The following is a 21,490-nucleotide window of genomic DNA, read 5'->3' as shown; positions in this document are numbered from 1 at the left end:
TATTAAAACCACAGTGGGCTACCACTACATACTTGTTAGAATGGCTAACATGAAAAACAACTCATAATACCTGGAGAGGGTATCTAACAACTGGAACTTAGAAAAACAGTTTGGCAATTTCTTACAAAATGACCCAGCTGTCCTACTCTTAGGTACAAAGAGTAATGAAACAGAAATTTGTGCTTTAAAAAAAAAACCTATATGCAAATATTATAGCAGCTTTTCTCATAATCACCAAAAACTGGAAATAACTGTTGTATTAGTCTATAAAGATACTACTCAAGATTGGCTGATTTATAAAGAAAAGAGGTTTAATTGACTGACAGTTCTGCGTGGCTGGGGAGGCCTCAGGAAGCTTACAATCATGGCGGAAGGGGGAAGCAGGGGAAGCAGGCACGTCTTACATGGCAGCAAGTGAAAGAGCCTGTGAAGGAGGCGAAGGCGAAAAGCATCAGATCTTGTGATAACTCGCTCACTACTGTGAGAATAGCATGGAGGAACTGCCTTCATAATCCAATCACCTCCTGCCAGGTACCACCCTCAACATGTGGGAATTATGGGGATTACAATTTGAGATGAGATTTGAGTGAGGCCACAGAGCCGAACCATATCAACTGTCCACCAACAGGTGAATGGCTAAACAATGGACTACTATTCAGCAATACAAGGGAATGAATTAGGGAATGAATTATTGATACATGCAAAATACAGACGCATCTCAAATGCATTGTGTGGAATGAAAGAAGCCAGACTCAAAAGGCTGCGTCACTGGGGGAGGAGAAAGGGAAGGCATGCAAGATGGACAGGGGCCCTTTGCAAGTAGCCACAGGGCTCAAGATGCGATGGTGTCTCGGTCTGAAGAAAGGGAGCCCCACTGGTAGCGGGGCAGGGATATGGGGTGATAGGGAGCTATTTGGGACAGGAGGCCCTCTTAGTGCAGTACAGAAAGTATGAGAAACTGATACTATGTGCAGCCTAAAACCCTCCCACCCTAAGCTGTGTGGCCTCAAGCAAGAGACTGAATCCCTGTGCTTCAGTTGACTCTTCTGTGAAGTACTCCCTTCTCTGTTGGGCTGCCTCAGGAGTGAACTGTGCCTTGGATAGAGGGAGCACCCTCAATGCATTCCTTCTTTTCTTCTTCTTCTTTTTTTTTTTTTTTTAGACAGGGTCTCACTCTGTCACCCAGGCTGGAGTGCAGTGGTTCTATCGTGGCTCATTTCAATCTCCACTCCCAGGTTCAAGCAATTCTCCTGCCTCAGCCTCCTGAGTAGCTGGGATTACAGGTGCCCGCCACTGCACTCGGCTAATTTTTGTATTTTTAGTAGAGACAGGGTTTCACCATCTAGACCAGGCTGGGCTTGAACTCCTGACCTCGTGATCCACCTGCCTTAGCCTCCCAAAGTGCTGGGATTACAGGCGTGAGCCACCACACCCGGCCTCCTTCCTTCCTTCTTTCATTCATTCCACAACTATAGATTGTCTGCCAAGTGCCAGGTGCTCTTCTGGGTGCTTGGGACATGGTGGTAAACAAAGCAGATACAGTCCCCATGCACAGTCTAGTGGGGAAGACAAGCACAGTCAGGTGAGGGAGGCAAACTATAAAGAGGTAAACTGGCCAGGCGCGGTGGCTCATGCCTGTAATCCCAGCACTTTGGGAGGCTGAGGAGGGCAGATCGCTTGAGGTCAGGAGTTCAAGACCAGCCTGGCTAACATGGTAAAACACTGTCTCTACTAAAAATACAAAAATTAGCCGAGTGTGGTGGTGCATGCCTGTAATCCACCACAAGCTACATGGGAGGCTGAGGCAGGAGGACCACTTGAACCTGGGAGGCAGAGGTTGCAGTGAACCGAGATCATGCCGCTACACTCCAGCCTGGGTGACAGAGTGAGACTCCCTCTCAAAAGAAAAAAAAAGAGGTAAACAGATAAAGAAAATAATTTTAGATCATGATAAAAGTTAGGAAGAAAAAATTTTCAAGGCACTAAATAGAGAATGACTTGGAGGGGGTATGATATTTAGAGAAGGTTATCAGCAAAAGCCTCTCTGAAGAGGTAACATTTGAACAGAGATTTAGAGGGAGAGAAGGAACCAGCCATGGGGAGATCTGGGGGAAGAGCATTCCAGGCAGAGGGGATAGCAAGTGCAAGGGCCCTGAGGCCAGAATGAATTTGGTGTTTTTAAGGAAAGAAAAAGGCCAGTGGATGGGGCAAGGAGGAGAGGGCAGGAGGTAAGATCAGAGAAGGAGTGGGGAAAGTCTAGCTTGCACCAGCCCTGACATGGGACAAGACGCCCTCTATGCCCTTGGTCCTGGTGGCTCCTGCTTCCTCCATTGTGTCCACCCAACATGATGGGTGGGCTTGGCCATCCCCAGATCCCTCTTGATGCCCCAATACTTGCCCTGCCCCGCCCAACAGTGAAGTCCAGCCTCCCAAATGGCTCCTCTTGCTTGTCATTGGATTAATGGGCAGGAATTTCTTCTGTTTTTTCAAAGCCATTGCCCCCAACCACAGTCCCCTAAGATCATGACAGTGCCATCAATCATACATGAACTGTTGGATGATGAATGCATCACTGTTGATGTGGAGGAGGCGCCCCAATGTGAGGGCTCGGAGCAGAGTCTCAGCCTCTCACAGACCTGGCTGTGCCCTTGGCTCCACCTCCTATGACCTAGGGCCCTGAGCCTCAGTCGCCTCACCTGTAAAATGAGGCAAAAAAGCATGCAAATAGATGCCCAACCTCAGTAGTAGTCAGAGAAACAAGAACTAAATAGCAGTGAGGCGCACCCTTTACCTCCATTTCCTGGCTTAGCAAATAGTAGAGTCAGGAACTTCCAAGTATTCATGAGGATGTGGGCCATGGGAATTCCATATTCTGCTGCTGAGTGTTTGGACTAGTTTAGTACCCAAGAGCCTAAGAAAGAGCGTATCTGATGGCCCAGGCATTTTCCTCCTGGGTGTATACCCCAGAGAACTTCTCCTGCAGTTCCAGAAGGAGCCCATTCGAGGTCATGGGTCACTGTGATGGTGTTTGAGGATGTGAGCGGTAGATGAGAATCCATGCCAATGCCTGGAAAAGCAAACTGCAGGGGCCCCTAAAAAATATCAGATGAGGGTCGGGTGCAGTGCCTCATGCCTATGATCCCAGCACTTTGGGAGGCCGAGGCAAATGGATCATTTGAGGTCAGGAGTTCAAGACCAACCTGGCCAGCATGATGAAACCCAATTTCTACTAAAAATACAAAAATTAGCCAGGTGTTGTGGTGTGCACCTGTTATCCCAGCTACTGGGGAGGCTGAGGCAGGAGAACTGCCTGAATCTGGGAGACTGAGGCTTCAGTGAGCCAAGATCACAGCACTGCACTCCAGCCTGGGCGACAGAGTAAGACTCCATCTAAAAATAAATAAATAAATAAAAATAAATAAAAAAATGAATAAAAAACACCAGATTAAAAAAGAAAACCAAGAAGTAAAAATAAAAAACACCAGGTGCATGGGAGAAAAAAATTGAAGACGGGGAAATCTATAGCACAAGATCATTTACGTGAATTTTTTTTTTTTTTTTTTGGAGACAGAGTTTCACTTTGTCGCCCAAGCTGGAGTGCAGTAGCACAATCTTGGCTCACTGCAGCCTCTGCCTCCTGGGTTCAAGCGATTCTCCTGCCTCAACCTCCCGAGTAGCTGGGATTACAGGCATGCACCACCATGCCCGGCTAACGTTTGTATTTTTAGTAGAAACGGGGTTTCGCCATGTTGGCATGGCTGATCTTTAACTCCTGACCTCAGGTGATCCACCCACCTCAGCCCTTCAAAGTGCTGGGATTACAAGCATGAGCCACCGTGCCCGGCCCATTTCTATGAATGAAAAAAACCTCACAAACTACGGAACATCCCTACACGTATCCCTACGGAATACGTTCTCACACGTATTCAAGCCCAGAGAACAGACTCACAGGAGCAGACACTTGGGTGGGAGGGGGAGGGGAAAGGGCAGAAGAGCATCAAGAGCGAAATCCAATTCAATCCAATTGTGCAACAGATAGTTTGCAGAATTGATGAGAATGTTTAACCCAGGTCTTGGCACCCAAAGTCCAAGTAAAAAAATAAATACGATAAAGCAGATAAAATGGGGGATGATGGAAGGGTGGCGATAGTAGTGCCTTTCTCATGGTGAATCCTCAAGGCTCCAATGAGCGAAGCCATGCAGAGTACTCAGCCAGGTGCCTGGCACGCAGCAAGGTGTCCGGTGCACAGTAGGGCTGCCCAGCTGTGAGCGGTGTGTGTATTCTCTCCAGCCTTGAATTCCAGCCTGGCTCTTTCTGCTTCTTGGGCAGTGCTGTCCTCTTGTGGCCTACACAGTGATAGGACTTAGACTAAATAGAGATTGGCCATGGTCCAAGGTATCTGACGGAGCGTTGGAGGAGGGAAGGGAGGGAGTCACATGGGGGAGATAGGATCACAGGAGGCAGATGGGATCACAGGAGGGAGAAGGGGTCACAGGAGGAAGAGCGACTTCCGATCGGGGAAGAGATGGTGGATAAGGCCTCCTGGAGAACGAGTGTCTAGGCTGAAGGACAGATTCGATTGGGAGTCAAGGGGATTGATGAGCAAATGAAAGAATGAATGGAGTTAGGATATTGAGCTTGAGCATTACTTAGCCTTACTGTGTGCCACGGCTTTACATGCCTCATATCATTTCATCCTCTACCATCCCTGGGAAGGGGAGTTATTGCTTCTGTCTCCTTTGCAGCTGCAGAAAGGGAGTCTCAGTGGGCTAGTGACTTGTCCAAAGTCAAGCTGCCAGCTGCACATGGAGCTTGGATACACATCCAGGTCGGTGTGACTTGCTGGGGGACTCTATCTTCTCCACTTTGGGGTGGACCGAGGGACCCCAGTGAGCATAGGCACGGACCACCCCTGAGTCTGTCTGGACCATGTCTTAGCAGAAGTTTAATACTAGACCTGCACAGCAGGTGGAGATGGGTGGGACCTGTGCGGACAGGAGGAAGCAGATTGTGGGACAGTGTGCAGGGGCTCACTCCAGGGCTGGACCCTCACTCTTTGGCAGGCAGCTGGGGCACCACACCCAGGGGTTAAAGGTGGAGGCTCACTTCTTAAGCTAAAGGATGTGTCTCCAAGGCACTCTCTGAAAAATGCCTCATTTTGGAATTTATGTCAAAGCCATTTAAAATCCTTATTAAGAATATTTAAAGATCAGTTTTCAAAATGTCTCGTATTTCATTTTTATTTTTCTTGACTTGGTAATATATTCCCATGGCTAAAAATTCAAAAGGAACCAAAGAGAAAGGTAAGTCTCCTTTCTTTCCATCCAGTCTAACCTCTCCCCACCCCAGAGCCATCACTGTTACTGGTTTCTAGAGTGTTTTGTCACCTGTAGGTGTTGTGAATTCATGAATCATACACACATGTGTATTTTCACTCCTTCCCTTCCCCCCACGTGGGGGCTAACTATGCACACTGTTCTGCAACTTACTTTTTTCACTTAACAATTCATCTCAGGGATGCTCCGTCATTGTTTCAAATCCTTCCTCATGGTGCTTCTCGGCCATGCGGCGTTGCACTGAGTGCCGTGAGATTGCGTCACAATGCCTCTCCTCTAGATATTTAGGATGTTTCCAGCGTTTTGTGATCATGCACAGGACTGCAGGGAACAGCTGTGTAAGCAGGTACACCTGTTCTGCTGCACGTGGGCCAGGCTAATTGGAGGATAAATCCCTAGAAGTAGATTGCTGGGACAGGGGACACGTGCACTGTGATCTGAATAGATGTCGACTCACCTTCTGTAGAGGTTGGGTCAAGTCACACTCTCCTGAGGAAGGTAGGGGAGGGTGGCAGCTTATCCCCACCCAGCCAAGGCCCTGTGGTTTCATTTTGTTTTTCTTTCTTTTGTATCTTTTTTTTTTTTGGCTCTTAGCCAATCAGATAGGTGGAAAATGGTAGCTCTGTGTGGCTTACTGTCATCTAATTTGAGTAAGGGTGACTGTTTGGAGTTCCTTTTCTGGATAAAGCATTTTTGCCACACGGGGACAGTGCTGAGCTGATGACATGGCAGTGCCACTCTGGACACGCTGATTCCCCCTGATGCTCATCTTCTCGGGCTGAGTGGCACGTGTGCCTGTGGAGTCCTGCTCATGGAGTGGTCGCCTGGTGGAGGGCAAGGTTTTTGAGTTCCCATTGCACTACTTACTTTCTGAGCCTCGGATTCCCCTTCTGTAAAAAGTGGAAAGAATAATAGAACCCACTTCAGATGGCTCTGAGGAGGATGAATTTAAGTTTTTAATGTGAAATGCCTGGCACAGTTCCTGGCTCAGAGTTAGTGCTTAGGAAATGTTTGTTGAATGAAGAAATGAAAGAGATATAATCATCTTAAGAACTTTTATTGAGTACTTATTATGAAGGCTTTCTCACGTATTCATATATTTAAACCTCACAGTGACACCACGAGGGGTACTTTTCTTATCCTCCTTTAAAGATGAGAAAACTAAGGCACAGAGAAAGATACAGGATCTCGCCTAAAGGCTCATAGCTGGTCATTGGTGGCGACGGGATTTGTGATCTTCTGTCCGCTCTTACCCATCTCACTTCCCTGCCTACCACTCTAGGAGAGAGGTACCACCGTAAACCCCATTCCAGCTGTCCATTACATGAAACAACCTCCCCAACCTCAGAGGCATAAACAAACAACCATTTTATCATGTTCCTGGGTTCTGAGGATCAGGAGTTCAGACAGGATAAGGTGGGCAGCTTATCTCTGCTGGGCCTTAGATGGGAGAGCTCTGTGGCTGGGAGGATTCTGCAGTGGGGGGGTAGGACAGCAAGGACTAGAAGACCCACTTGTGTGAAGGCTTCTTCGGCTGCAAGTCTGACTGCAGGATCCATTCCACCTTGGGGATGGTAGGTTGGCTATGGCTATGGGAGTCGTGGGGGGCTGAGTGGGAGCCATCAGACCCCGGGCTGAGTCCACATGTTCCAAGTCTGACAGTTTAGGAGGCTTAGAAATTCCAGGGCTAGCGCCCCAATTAGTAGCTTCTCCAGAATTTTGCAAGTGCTGTTTGCTCCCCCTCCCTACCCATCTCATTAACACCTCGCACTCTTTAGTTCTCAGCTCGGCTATCTGGTCCTGGAGGAGGAGCTCCCTAACCCCTGTATGCCTTAGATGGAACATGCTAGATCCTGAACTCATGGAAGGTCTTATCACATTGTTGGGATTGACTGTCTGCAGACTGAATGCTTGGAGGACAAGGCAGGGTCTTTATCACCAGCACCCAGCACAGTACCAGGCACACAGCAGGCACTTTATGCATATTCACTGAATGAATGAATGGGTGAGACTGATGGATTTCGAATGACTTGAACTTGAGCCTGTTTTTCCTCCTAGAAGTTAGCTGGCAATGGAGCTGTGAAGGTGGCAGGAGATAGGTGGGAAATGCGAGGTTAGTAAGAGGAATTGGTAGAAAAATGGTAGTCATGATTTATGCTGAGGAGAGAAAAGCAAAGGAAAGTAGATACTGCACCTGAAATACTTAGCAATGTTTGGTGCATAATAGGTGCTCCATAAATATAAGATGATGTCATCATCCTCATCCTCATCATTACTATTATTTATATTATAAGAATGCACATTTCCTGAGTTAGAAGGTCCACATAGGGTGGCTTGAAATATTCCTCTGGGCTGGGTGCAGTGGCTCACACCTGTCATCCCCGTACTTTGGGAGGCTGAAGCAGGAGGATCACTTGAGCCCAGGAGTTCAAGACCAGTCTAAGCAACATAGCAAGACTCTGTCTCTACAAATAATTTTAAAAATAGCTGGGTGTTGTGGTGTGCATCTGTAGTCCCAGTTACTCGGGAGGCTGAGGTGGGAGGATCACCTGATCCCTGGAGATCGAAGCTGCAGTGAGCCGGGATCATGTCACTGACCTCGTCTGGGCGACAGAGCTATTATCTATCTTAAAAAAAAAAAAAAAAAAAAAAGACAGAAAAAAGAAATTTTCTTCCAAGTGAAAATGGAGAGGTGTAATCCCCACAGGTCACCTGGGCCAGATGTCTGGGCAGGAGGTCATGTTGCAGTGACTCACTCGGGGATGCTGGGCTTGGGTCATCCTCTGAGTCAGATTTCCCTTCTGTGCAAGGAAAGGCCTGAGACAGGGACCTGTGAGTCTGACACTCTCTACACAGCTGAGAAGGCAATTCAGCTGAAGTCCTCATTGAAACTATTATCCTTCAGCCTGAGGCAGTCAGTCCTTCGATCTGAGGCAGCCTGTCCCCTGCCCTCCGCTGCCCTCCAACCTGCTCCAGTCCTGCTAGGAGAGAACAGCAACAAGTCCCCGTTTCAGAAATGCGCTCCTTTACAAGCCTGGCTGCGACCTGTTCCTAATTGATTGGCGCCGTCCAGTGGCAGAATGTGGGAATGACATGCAGGGCTGGGGTGAGGCAGGCAAGGATGAGGATGGAGTGAGCAGGTGGGGGGATCTGCAGAGAGGGCCCTAGTGTGGCCCAGTTGGAAGCGGTGACAGGAAGAACCCAGCAGGGATTCCTCATCTCTGGCCAAGGGGTTGTTCTCTCCCGCTGGCATAGCATCCGGAAGGTCCATAGCAGCGGAACCTCCCCCTGGGCTCTGCCCAGACTGCTTTTCTTTGGCTGTGTGACCCCACCCTGTTTCTGAGCTTCTCTGTGAACTTCTCCAAGCTTGGCTTGTAAGAAGGGAGTGGATGATGCCCACCTGACAGCAGGGTTTCCTTCCCAGAGAGGTGCCTCAATCCTCCAGAGAACGTGGGAGAGGCTGGGATTTGAAAGAATTGGAGCTGGGGGACAGGGACTGTCTGAGATGGAAAGGTTATAGGAGGGGCTTGGGCCCTGACGAAATTTCATCTTGTAATCTGAAAATATTAAAAAACTGCCACAGCCCCCAGCTGAGGACAGAGGACCAGGCCCCCCGAGGGGAAGGAACATGGCCAGGGGATTGCAGGACTGGAAACTTCCACTCTTATCTTGGTCTTTTAGAATTGTGAAAATTAGAATGCTCAGCGTCGTACAATTGGAATCTTAACAGGAAACACTATATAGTGTATGTATGTGTGTGTGTGTGTGTGTGTATTTATTTATATATGGGCTGGACATGGTGGCTCATGCCTGTAATCCCAGCACTTTGGGAGGCTGAGGTGGGAAGATCATTTGAGGCCAGGAGTTCAAAACCAGTCTGGGCAACATATCGAGACCCCATCTCTACAAAAAAATTAAAAATTAGCTGGGTGTGGTGGTGTATGCCTTTAGTCCCAGCTACTTGGGAGGCTGATGCAGGAGGCTTGCTTGAGGCCAGGAGTTTGAGGCTACAGTGAGTTGTGATTGCACCACTGCACTCCAACCTGGGTGACAGACCAAGATCCTGCCTCAAAATAAAAATAAAAATTAAAAAATACATATACATACACACACACATACACACTAAACTCTATAGCATCAGATCGTTGAGCCTTGAGGTCAGAATCAGAATTGCAGGCACAAATCTAGACTCAGCTCTCTGAGCTGGAAGTCATCTGAGAGCCACTTCTCCCCTCAGCTTGTCCTTGAATGAATGTTTGCTCCTAAACGTGTTCGCAATGAATAGATCTGGGGGAGGGCCCTAAAATCTGAATTTCCAAAAAGCTCTCCAGGGGATGCTGTTGCTGGGTCTTCCAGATTTTGGCAACAGATTCAATCTAGTCATGCTTCCTCTTCAACACATGGGGAAACTGAGGCCCAGGAAGTGGAAGTGACTTGACCTAGACCCTACCAGATAGCTGGTGACAGGTTGGAGCTCCCAACTGTGCCTCCCAATGCCAAGGCCACTCTCACTAGCAGCCCAGGGTGTTTAGATGGCCCTGTGGGACTGTCAACCTCCTAGGTGCCCCTGGTCCCTGAGACATGTGGCTCGTGAGACTGCGAGGTTCTGGGGCTCGAGGTGTTACCCTCTTCTGCCTCTGGCTGAACCTGCTTCTTGAGAGTGGCCTGGAGGGGCTAAGGGCCTGTCCTCTTTTGTCAGCTCCCCCCAAGCTGAAACCCCACCCCATCCCCAATACACCCTGACCCCTCTCAGCCCCAAGCATTCCTGTGAAAACCACTGCACATGTTTTAAATTCTGCTACTCCAAACTCATCAGTATCATGGTTTTGCAACACCCTCTTGATGCTCAAGAAGCATTTGCAAATTTCTTTTCCCTTTATTAAAAAAATTTTTAAAAAATGTTAGGGTCTTGAAACAATAACAACAGAGCATTTCAGAGGCACAAACTGTTGCAGAAGAGAAGCCGGTGGCCTGGCCAGGCGAAGGAGGGGCTCTAACTGTTCTCAGGGAGGTGAGAGGAGGGAAGTCACAGAGAGGGTGGGCCTGGGGAGGGTCAGCCAGGGGCTCTCCAGCTGCCAGTTGGAGGGCAGGTCTGAGGGTGGGTGCTCTCTTGGGGTAGGGGATGTAATATTTAGTCACCTAGAGCCTCTCCCCCAGCCTGCTGACCACCTTCCTTCCCCAGGCCACTCCTGGGCCCCTTGGAGCTCCGACTCTGGCTTCTCCTGCCCATTCCTGTCCCAGCCACAGAGCCCTGTGTGTTCAGGCCAGCCAGTCACAGCAAATACAAATCCCCTTTCTGAAGATTCAGGGGAGCAGAGCAGGAAGAGGGTGTTATGATGGCAGAAGGACAGGCAGGGAGGACAGACTTGCTTCCAAGCTGGGTCTGACCTGGAGACTCCTCCCAGCGTCGTTCCTGACTAGGGTGAGGGGCATCACAGCGAAGCACAGATGCTCAAGTCACTGGTGGTGGGTGTGGGCGAGTGCGGTGATGGGTGTGGGCGAGTGCGGTGGTGGTGGTGGGTATGGGCGAGTGCGTGGATTTTGCCTTGCTCCCAACCCACAATTTCCTATATTTCCCCCCTCAAATGACCCCCAAAGTCTCTTCTCAGCCGTGAATGTGCTGAGCAGAGCCGTCAGGTAGAAGCAGAGCCTGAAGGCTTCCTGTGTGACCCTGGGCAAGCCCCTTCCTTCTCAGGCCTGTTTCCCCATATGGGCAGGAGGCGCTGAAGTGGGGAACGGAGCTGCTGGATAATCTCAGCTTTCCTTTCCATTTCAATGGCCTCTTCTGGGCTGGGCAGGTGGATCCCCCAGCAGTGACAGTTCACCTGATCCAGCTTGGGAGAAAGGGGCATGGGACCCATGAGACGGAGGCCTGTCGGGGAGTGCTGATGAGGGTGGCAGGCAGCGTGCAGAGGATGACCTGGCTGGCCCAGGGCTGGCAGCCCAGTCAGAGGCCAGGTCATGGCCCCCATGGCCAGCTGGGGGAAGTGTCCAGGCCAGGCCTCTGGAAGCCCTGGAGCCTTGCCCAGCCAGTTCCTCGGGGTGGCTGGTGGCTGAGGGCTGTGGAAATGGCCTCTGGGGACTGTCCAGAGAACCAGGTGCTCACAGCTCAGGGTCCTGGAGCCTCCCCCAGAGCAGAAGCAAGGCCCTCAGGACTCACCCTTGCTGTGCCCCAGCTTTGCCCTCTGGAAACCCTTTCTCTGCAAAGATGGGGTCAGGGAAAGTCCTGGGAAAAGATGTTTGCTTTCTTTAAGTTGTAGTTAGAGAGAGCTGCAGGGGAGGGCACAGGCTCATGGTCCCTCTTAAAGTGTGTGTGAGAGGGAGAGAAGAGGAGGGAGAGAGAGAAGGACGTGGTGAAGGACAGGAAGAAACACAGGAAGAAAAAGAAAGATAAAAGATAAGTGAGAAAGAAGAGGAAAGAAGGGAAGGAGGGAGGAAGAAAGGAGAGGAGAATGCAGGTGGAAGAAATAAAGTAAATAAAAAAGAAAAAGAAAGGGAAGGTAGATTGACAGAAAAATGATAGAAGGGTGGAAAGAAAGAGAGGACAAATGGAGGAGACGGAGGAGGAAGGGTAAGAGGAGAGGAGGAGGAGCAGGAGGAGGTGTGCAGGGGCCGAGGACTAGGACCAGAGAGCCAGGAGAGCCGGTGGTCAGGGCTGCAGGCCGGGCTGGCGCGGCCTCACGTCCAGCCTGTAGTCCAGCTTCCTGTCCTTGCGTGGGCGCCGGTCCTTCCTGCCCTTCTTCTGGCCGGAGCTCCTCTCTGCAACGAGAGCACAGGGCCTGGTGACCAAGGCTGCAGGGCCAGTTAGGTCCTGGGAGCCTCCTCAGTCCTCAAAGACAAGGGTGCCCCACTCACTCCTCAACAACGAGGCTCAGAAGAACATTTAGGCACTGACCTTGCAGTCCCTCCTGTTGAGAGTTTGGACCGCGGGCTAAGTTACCCCAAACTGAACCTTTCTCTCTAGTTCTTCAGGGAGTGCTGAGGGCCACTAACTTGCTCAGGGCCCTTTTGTGCTGGAGATCTGGCTTGGCCAGGCCTGCAGGTTCACCTGGGGCCCCCCAGTCAGCACATAGGGTGGCCTCATGGGAGTCCCATGGCTTTCCCCGGCACACTCCTTCCATAGCCAACCAGGCTCTGTGCTGGACACTGGGCACCTTTCATCTGTGTCCCTGCACCAACTTCTCCATAACACTGTGGCAACAATACTTGAGCATTTAGCAAATGCTCACCGTATGCAGGTCACAGCCCCAAGCACTTTATGTATATGAAACTCACGACAGCCGGGAGAGGCAGGCAGGGTCTGAGCCGCACCCAGTCCCGTCTTCTACAATTGTCCTCTCTTTCTCTCCACCCTTCTATCATTTTTCTGTGCCAGTCTACCTTTCCTTTCTTTTTCTTCTTTATTTCCTTTATTCTTTCCACCTCCATTCTGGCTGTGCCTGCTGCCCGGGGAGTTCTTCTGAGCAGTTGCTTGTCGTTGTTATTGACAGGTGAGAAGACCACAGCATGGTTGGGAGCGAGGTCAGCCCTAAGTTTCTGCTTTACAAAGTGTCTCCACACCCAGGACATTCTTCTACATTGCTTGGGCCCCCTTCAGTTCCCCGCAAGGAGCTGTGTGTCCATTTGAACACGATGAACCTGAGGCTCCACAAGTCACTTTCTGAAGGTGTGCAGCTAGGCCGCTAGAGACCCTCCCAGCCTAGTGGCAAGGGAAGGGCAGTTTTATTCCTTAGGTGTCAACTGTGTACCTGTCTCCCCAAGAGTCAGGACTGTGGCTCCAGTCCTGGCTCCTTCCTCTGCAGAGCAGAGTCAAGGAGCTAAGGCCAGGCTGCCCACTTTTGGGACTCCCCATGCCCACTCTGAGCCCTTGGGGAGCACTGAAGCCAAATCCCACTCTGCGCTGCGGAGCGGACTCTGCAGGCCTCAGGTAGGACTGCATCTGGAGATGGGGTGTGGGTGCTGCCTGAGTGGCCCTGCCAGCTCTGATGTGGGGGTGTGGGGGCCAGTGGCTTTGTGTCCCTACCCCTTCCCTAGGCCTGCCTGACAGCTGCCCATGTGCCCATACAGTCACCCACCCATCCCTCCACTTATTTACCCACCTACCCGATTGCCATCCACTGAATTGCCGTCCACCTGTTAACTCATCTGCTTACCTCCATACCCACCTCCATACCCAATGACCCATCCATCCACCTAGGCACCCACCCATCACCCATCCATCCACCTGTTCACCTACAGACCTACCTACCCACCCACCTAATCATCCACCTACCTACTCATCCACCCATCTACCCTCCCATCTACCCTCCTATCCACCCATCTACCTACCCACTCAGCCACCTGTGCACTCAGCCATCTACCCTCCCACCCACCCATCCATCCACTCATCCAACAAGTATTAACTGGACACCGACTATGTGCCAGACTCTGTTAGAGGCACTAGATAGACAGTTGTGAATAAGGCAGACAAAGCCCTTGCCCTCACTGGAGATCACACTCTAGGAAGGAAAACAAACACTGAACAAAGCAAACGCGAGAATGAGCAGGCTCATTTCAGAAGGGTGCAAGTGCTACCATGTGATACGATGGAAAATGACTCCTGGGAGGGGGACTCATGGGAAGCCTCTCTGAGGAGGAGCCGCTGTAGCCGAGACCTGGATGATGCAGGGAGCTACAGTGGGGTTGTTGCAAGGATTAGAGTCACGTCTTACAGCACTGAGCACAGCCAGCACATAGTAGGTGCTTTACGAATGTTTGCTGTTGTTGCGATTATTATTATCTGGGGGAAGAGTTTTCCCCTCATGACCCCCCGACAGCCATTCACCCCCAGCTCTTGGAGCCATGAGAGGTGCGATGTGGTAATGAGTGCGGGAGAACTGTCTGCCTCCTGTGTGAGTGCTTCCCTGGCTCTGGTTCTCTGGTTCCATCTCAACCTCACTCCGTCCTCACCTGCCCAGTATGACTCCCAAAGGCTCCCATCTCTGCTATCTGCACTCCCAACCCAAACAGCACAAGTCCTTCTGAAAGAGGAGTGTCCCTGAGTTCAAATCCTGGCTCCACTACATCCCACCTGGGTGCCCCGGGTGGCCTGGCTCCAGGTCCCTCATCCTTCATCATGACTTTAGATTCCTGTTTGCATGACGAGTTATGTTTGAATTCTAGGTCCACAGCTCCCTGGCTTTGTGACCCTTAGGTGAATGACTCAACCTCTCTGGGCCTCAGTCCCCTCATCTGTAAAATGGGGATAATGTTAGTAACACCTACCGCACAGCATCATTGTGAAGATTACATGAGTTAACGATTATAGAGGATTTGGCACAGTGCCCAGTCAACACTGCCAATTCCGCGTAATTACTACTCACCATTCACATCTTACCAAACACACCCTGTGGCTTCTCTTCTATGTAAATCAGTGGTCCTTAATAGCTCCCAGACATTTTGGAAATACATGTAGTGGTCTTGGATGCCACAGTGAAGGGGGTTCCTGTGGCATTCAGTGGACAGCAATCGGGATGCAGTGTGGGACAGTCCCCCGCAAAGACGAGTTGCCCCCCATTCCATCCAGTTCTCTCACACCGTGCCCCACCCTCATGTAGCTGAAAAGTCTGCTTGCTGGGAGCTGAATTCTGTTTTACTCATGACTGCCAAGTGATTTCGAACACTTGCATTCACTGAAGACTCTAGGGCACTGCGAGTGTGGTGTCAATCAGAGATCAATTTGGTTGGACCTTACTAACGGTTGGTCACTTTTGGGAAATCGCATCTCTGATGGCAATGCGGCCATGCACTTGGGGCGCTGACCACGGCTGCAGTCTTCGCTGGGATTGTGCTTCCCTAAGTGTCCGCTGGTATGTTGGGCCAAGCGCTTTCATGAAATTTCTTTTCTTTCTCCTCTATATTACAGTTAGGGCACTATACCGATAAAAAAATTTAACTTTGTAAGTAGGCTACATTCTCCATGAACTTCATTAAGAATGGTATAGAAGGTATTCCCAAATCCTTCTTATTAAAAGGGGGGTGTTCAGTTTGAGAGGGTTGGGAACTCCTGGCCAGCTCAATTTCCCTAATGTATTTGGGACTGAACCCAGCAAGGAAGGTCCTCCTTTGAAAGGACACCAGGGAAGACGATGTGTACTCTGCATGATGGCATGGCTAATGGTGGCCTTTCAGGCAGTCTCATAGGTACTATTTGTGGGGCAGTGTCCTGAGTCCACTCTGTCCCTGTGGGCCTTTCCCACCACAGCCTCATGTGCCTGTCCTGGGGCTCACCTCCTGGGCAGGGCCTCTGGATGGGACATTTCCTTGACTCAGAAAGCACCTGGCAGGTGGTTGTCTCCTCATGCCCAGCCCGGCCAGCCTCTCGTACCCGGGTCTCCAGGCCCCAAGCCGAGCCGCAGGTCTTTCCGTTGTACGCGCAGGGGCTCCAGCTGCCCCAGGGACCCGGTTCACACTGCCCTGTGGAGTGAAAGGAGAGACAGACAGACAGGGTCAGCCGGCAGTGAGGGTCCTTCAGTAGGCACAGAATAAGGGCAGGGTTTGAGGGGTTCAGCTCTCTGAAGACTGAAGACACCACTTCCACCTGCTAGGAGCAGAGGGGGGACATTTAAAAGTTATTTATAAGAGCCTGGAATGAGAGCTAAGCTAATGCATGCACAGACTAATATGGGCCTGAAGACAGAGTGGCCGACTGCTTAGCTTTAAAGGGGAAGGCTTCCTGGAGGAGATGATGTATGAGTGAAAGGGAGAGAGGGAAGCTCATCAGGTGAGAAGAAGGAAGCCCATTCCAGGCAAGTATGTAAAGCCGTGGGAACCCGGCCCACCATGTTTGGGAGATGGGGCAGCATGAGTTGGCAGTGAAGTCTCAGGAAGTGGGGGCAGGAGAGGAGGCTGGAAGGTCACCTGGGAAGTCCTCAGGACCCAGACACAGGTTTTAAACTTGATCATGTGTCTTTAATCAACTTTGGAAGGAGGAAAAAGGAGGCCATGGACATAAAAGTTCTTCATAGGGGGTAATTAAAATACACACACACACACACACACACACACACATATACTTTGATTATTTTAAAAGTCCATGAGAAGTAGGCACAGAATACGAGTAGCTGTGAATACTCCTATTTTTGTAGATCTGGACACTGAGGCCTAGAGCAGGGATTTGCTAAGGGAACGCAGCAAGAGGCTCACACAGCAGACACAGCAAGTTGAAGACGCAGTGGGGCCCAGACCTTGTTAGATGCACACGTTTGACAAGTAAAGACTGAGCACCCAGTGTGTGCTAGGCGCTATTCTGGGTGCTGAGGGAGCAGCAGCAGACAAGACAGACCAGGGTCTGCAGGCCTCCTGGAATTCACCATCTGGACACCGCCGTGATGAGGGAAGCGCAGGCACTGTGGGACCCCAGAGGCGGCATGGGTTGGGTTGTAGGGGAGGAAACTCCTGGACTGGGTCTTGAAGTGGGGGTGGGATGGCAGGGAAGGGGAGCCTAGTCAGGCTCAGGGAGGGACAGGAGGTGCTCTGGGTGAAGGCATAACCCCACCACAGTCCCCAAGATGATTTGGCCCGGAACTGGGCAGGCCAGAGAATGAGCTCAAATGGAGGAGGAAAAAAATGTTGGGGGTGGAAAGACTGGCAGATGGGACAGATTGCCCAGGTCCTGGGTAAACTCCGCCCGAGGGCAGTGGGAGCCACTGAAGGGTCCTGGGAGGAAAAGAAATTGAGCAGACTGTCATTTTGAAATACTCCCTCTGCTGTTGAGTGGAGAGTGGGTTGGAGGGACTGAGAGCTGAGGCAGGAGACGGGCAGGAGCTGTGGCCAGAATCCTGGCAATAGGCAGGGGGTGGTGAGAAGGCGGGAAGAGCAGGGCACAGAGGGGAGAAACAAATGGGTGGGGCTGGGGTGGGGAGAAAGGGATGAGCTGGATGGTGTGGGTTTGGGAGCTTTGTGCTGCTTCTTTTTCCCCCCAAAGTTCCTCCTGCCACCCGAAATATTATGCATTTGTTCTTGGGTGTCGCTTCTGTCTCTCCACTGAAATGCCAAGTCCATGAGTGCAGAGGCTTTGTTTTGTTCTCTAACATGTCTCCAGCACCTAGGAAAGTGCCTGGCCATAGCAGATGCTCCAGTAGATATTTTCGGAGTGAATACATGAACAGACTGGACTGAATAGAGGGTGAGGGAGAGAGAAGAGTCAACAGTGATGTCTGCATCTCAGGCATGGCCACCCAGGGATCAGGGAGCTGGTTATTGAAACCCAGAGGAAACCCAGAGGAAGCGTTAGGCGGTGGACGGTGGCGGTGGGAGTGGAAAGAAGGAACCCAGGGGGCAGTGGAGGTAAGGGTCTGCTGCTCAGGGAGGCTGGAGACACGGAGTCAGGGGCCATCAGCAGCTGGAATGACCATGAATGTGAGCCCGGAGGGAATGCGTGGGCAGAGATGCACAGTTTAGATGAGAATGCCAAGGAGCAGCCTAGTCCAGGGACGGAAGAGGGCTCACAGGCAGGAGTATGACAATGAGCTGTCAGGAAATAATCAGAGCAGTAATAACACTGATACTGACATGTACTGAGCACCTACTGTGTGCTGGCTGCTGTACTGAGCACTTTAAATTGTACTAATTCACTTAATCCTCATAACAATTCCTCCCCACGAGGTAGGCTCTATGTTCTATTGTCTTTTTTTTTTTTTTCTTTTAACGTTTGGAGAAACTGAAGGACAGAGAGCTGAGGTGGTTTGCTTAAGATCACTAAAGGGTAAGGTTTAGAGCTAGGATTGGACCCCAGGCCCGTCCTTTTCTAAAATCAGTGCTCAGCCAGTGTGGTGGCTCATACCTGTACTCCCAGTGCTTTGGGAGACTGAGGTGGGAAGACTGCTTGAGTCCCAGGGGCAGCCTGGGCAACATAGCAAGAGCCTGTCTTTGCAAAAACATAAACGCATCGCCAGCTGTTGTGGTACATGCCTGTGGTCCCAGTTACTCGGGAGGCTGAGGCAGGAGGATTCCCTGAGCCTAGGAGTTTGGGGCTGCAGTGAGCTATGATCATGCCACTGCACTCCAGCTGGGCGACAGAGCAAGACCCTATCTCAAACAAAACAAACAAACAAAGAAACAAACAAAAATCAGTGCTCTTCTTCTGCACTCTGCTGATTTCCTTGGCATTAACAACGATGCCAGTGTTGGCTGCAGTAGTAATCATAGTAATGGTGGTTACATTGGCTCTAGTGTAACACAGTTACTATGTGTAGGTATCTGGTGTACCTGACACGGTGGTGCTCGGCCTCCCCTAACCATATGGCATTCTACTGGGATTTCTTCCAGGCCCCCAACACCTCTCACCAAGCCCCCACTCCAGGGAGGTGGGGGGCAGGGTCAGGGCGGGGAGGTCACTCACCCTGGCACTCCCGTGTGTTCTGGTGGGCCAAAGTGCCTGGCGGGCAGGTGGGCAAACACTTCCCCTTGTACAAGTAAAATCGCCTCTTGCACCGGATGCAGAAGTCCTGGCTGAAGCAGCTCTCACAAGTGGCCCCACATTCTGTAACAGAGCCAGGGATACCCTGGGTGAGGGAGATTGCCAAGGATGGGGCCCACTGGGTCTGCCCGAGGTGGGAGGGCCTCTGGGTAGTACCAGGCTTGGTAGCATTTGTGTCAGGACTCAGTATCTCCTTTGAAGCCCAGACTTGGCCAAGGTCAAACTGGGCTGTATGTGAAGAGAACTCCCTTTCTCATTTGAGGGGAGGCTCAGAGAGAGTGAGTGACTTGCTTGAAGTCACCGGTAAATCAGGGCTGGAGTGAGGACTCCCTGCTTCTTTTTCACATCAGAAATAGTGATGATTTGCCCAAAGTTACAGCAAAAATTAGAGCCTGGAATTAGGACTCCTTTTCCTATTTGGGCTAGGACCAGAGAAGGTGAGTTACATGACTAAGGCCACACTACAAACTAGGGTAGAAGTGAAAGTTCCCTGCTCTATTAGTGCTAATTAAGGCTGAGAGGGGACAGACTTGCCTTAGGCTGCAGAGCCAGCCTGGACGCAGGCATGTATCTCAGCGTCTGGGCTTAAACTTCCCTGCTGTCTGTGTTGAGATGAGAGGGCGGGATCTAAGCCCGCCGTGTCTAGGAGCCCAGCACTAGCATAGAACAAGGGAGAAGCCACGTACTTTTGCACCTGTTGACTTCCTGGCCGCGGATGCCGAAGTAGCCAGGGGGACAGTCGTGCAGACACTTGCCGTACTGGCGGATGCCTTCTCGGCGGATGAACAGGAAGAGCCTCTGCTGGCAGGTGGAACAGCCATTCTCCTCTGAGCAGATGATACAGCCCGTGCAGTTGCCCCCCAGGCCAGTGCCCACTGCCCGCCAGACCAGGACAGAAGGAGGGAGAAAGGGAGAGAGAGATGGTCAAACCATATATATGAACAGCTGAGATGGTCTCATTGGGATAGCAACTGGGCACACGGCCACCCAAACAAAAGACTACATTTCCCAGCTTCCCTTACAACTAAATATGGTCATGTGACAAAAATCTGGCCCATCAGATGTAAGGTAAAGTAGCATGTGCCACTTCAAGAAAGCTGCCTTAAAGGGCAGGGGTGTGCCCCTTGTCATCCCCTCATCCTTTCTGTTGGGTGGAATGTGAACAATGACTGGAGCACAAGCAGCCATTTTAGATCATGAGGTGGAAACTGTGTCCTGTGAGGTGGTGGAAAAATCAGATAAAAAACACCTGGGTCCCTGAGGAAGGCAGAACTGCTGTACTAGCCCTAGCCGGCCTGTGTAGACTGTTACATGAGAGAGAAATCAACATCTACCTTGCTTAAATCACTGTTATTTGGAGTTTTCCATTACTCACAAGCAAACTTAATCTTTACCAAAGTAAAGTGTGAGTGTGTGTGGGTGCACACGCATGAGCGGGGTGGGGTGAGACCCTCACCCTCTTGCTGGATTCCTGAACAATACTCAACAGTACTCCATTTCTCACTGTCACCATCAGCAAGGGCTCCCACCATCATGAGGAATAGCAATGGGATAAATGTATTTAAGGAGAAAAATTTTTGTTGCCCCAGAATTGGTACTCAGGAGTCAAAGCTGGGGAAAAAGAGGTGGAAAGTGCTCTAGAATCTTAAGTGAGCTTTCCCAGGCTCATAAGGAGTCTCTGTTACCCTGACCATCACCCCAGGACGCTGATTAAGCTGAACACTTGCAGGGAGGAACTCATGGGAGTTAGGAATTGACAGCCTGGCCAGGCACAGTGGCTCATGCTTGTAACCCCAGCACTTTGGGAGGCCAAGGTGGGAGGATTGCTTGAGTCCAGGAGTTTGAGACCAGCCTGGGCAATATGGCGAGACCCTGTCTCTACAAGAAAAATACAAAAATTAGCCAGGTATGGTGGCACACACCTGTAGTCCTAGCTACTTGGGAGGCTAAGGTAGGAGGATCACTTGAGCTGGGAAGGCCGCAGTGAGCTGTGTTTGTGCAACTGTACTCGAGTCTGAGAGACAGAATGAAGCCATGTTTCCAAAAAAGAAGAAAATAAAAAGAAGTGAGTTGTGGTGCTGTGACTTTTCCTCTGTTCCCAACCCTCCCAACGAAGTGAGGAGATGCCAGAGAAACTTAAAAAGACAAGAGGTGCTAGCGAGAAGGTGCCAGCATCTCGTGTCTTGCTTGGACATAAACTCATGTCCATAGTCCTGTGAATCTGCCCCCTTCCCATTCCTCTTTGAGCAGACAAAGGAGACCGGGAGACAGAAGGGCAGAGCTGAGGGGGACAGTGTGGTAGAAGAGGCTGCACATCCTTCCCGGCACGCGTGAGGGGTTTCTCAGTGGTTAGGGGCACCTTGGGAGTAGCCGGGCTTAGGTGGTATTCCTGCTGCCTGGCACAAGAGGGCTGGTTGCTGGGACGTGCCCCAGCAGTATGAGGCATCAGGGGAGACCACTGGGAGTAGGAGGTGGGGGAGAGTCAGAAAATGACCAGGTGTCATTAAGTGACAGGAAAGGATAGTGCAGCTTTTGAGAGGTGGCAATTGGGGAAACAGTAAATGGTTTCATGTTTATATGTCATTAGGGTCAGACTGGTTCATAATCCGGTTAGCGCCTTGATTCATCTGAGCCCCAAGACCACCCAGCAGGAAACATTCTTAGCTCTCCAGCTCCCAGATGCTCCCCTCTTCC

At 50.8% G+C, this 21,490-nt stretch overlaps 1 protein-coding gene and 1 long non-coding RNA gene across 2 annotated transcripts in view; one reads left to right on the top strand and one right to left on the bottom strand.

Annotated features, from left to right (window-relative positions):
• LOC135965621 (uncharacterized) overlaps positions 1-21,490 on the top strand; it is a 54,224-nt gene that overhangs the window by 31,745 nt on the left and 989 nt on the right. The gene's annotated exons all lie outside the window — the stretch shown is intronic.
• Positions 10,194-21,490, bottom strand: part of RSPO4 (R-spondin 4) — a 43,963-nt gene continuing 32,666 nt past the window's right edge. The window contains exons 2-5 of the mRNA XM_045362685.3: positions 19,483-19,671; positions 18,719-18,859; positions 15,607-15,792; positions 10,194-12,096 (exon numbers count right to left, since the gene is read on the bottom strand). Of these exons, the coding sequence (XP_045218620.2) occupies positions 11,987-12,096; positions 15,607-15,792; positions 18,719-18,859; positions 19,483-19,671 (626 nt within the window). The 3' untranslated portion in view covers positions 10,194-11,986. The remainder of the gene's footprint in view (positions 12,097-15,606; positions 15,793-18,718; positions 18,860-19,482; positions 19,672-21,490) is intronic.

The sequence above is a fragment of the Macaca fascicularis genome, chromosome 10 (genome assembly GCF_037993035.2).
Source record: "Macaca fascicularis isolate 582-1 chromosome 10, T2T-MFA8v1.1".
NCBI lineage: Eukaryota > Metazoa > Chordata > Mammalia > Primates > Cercopithecidae > Macaca > Macaca fascicularis.
This window is presented reverse-complemented; position numbering and strand designations above follow the sequence as displayed.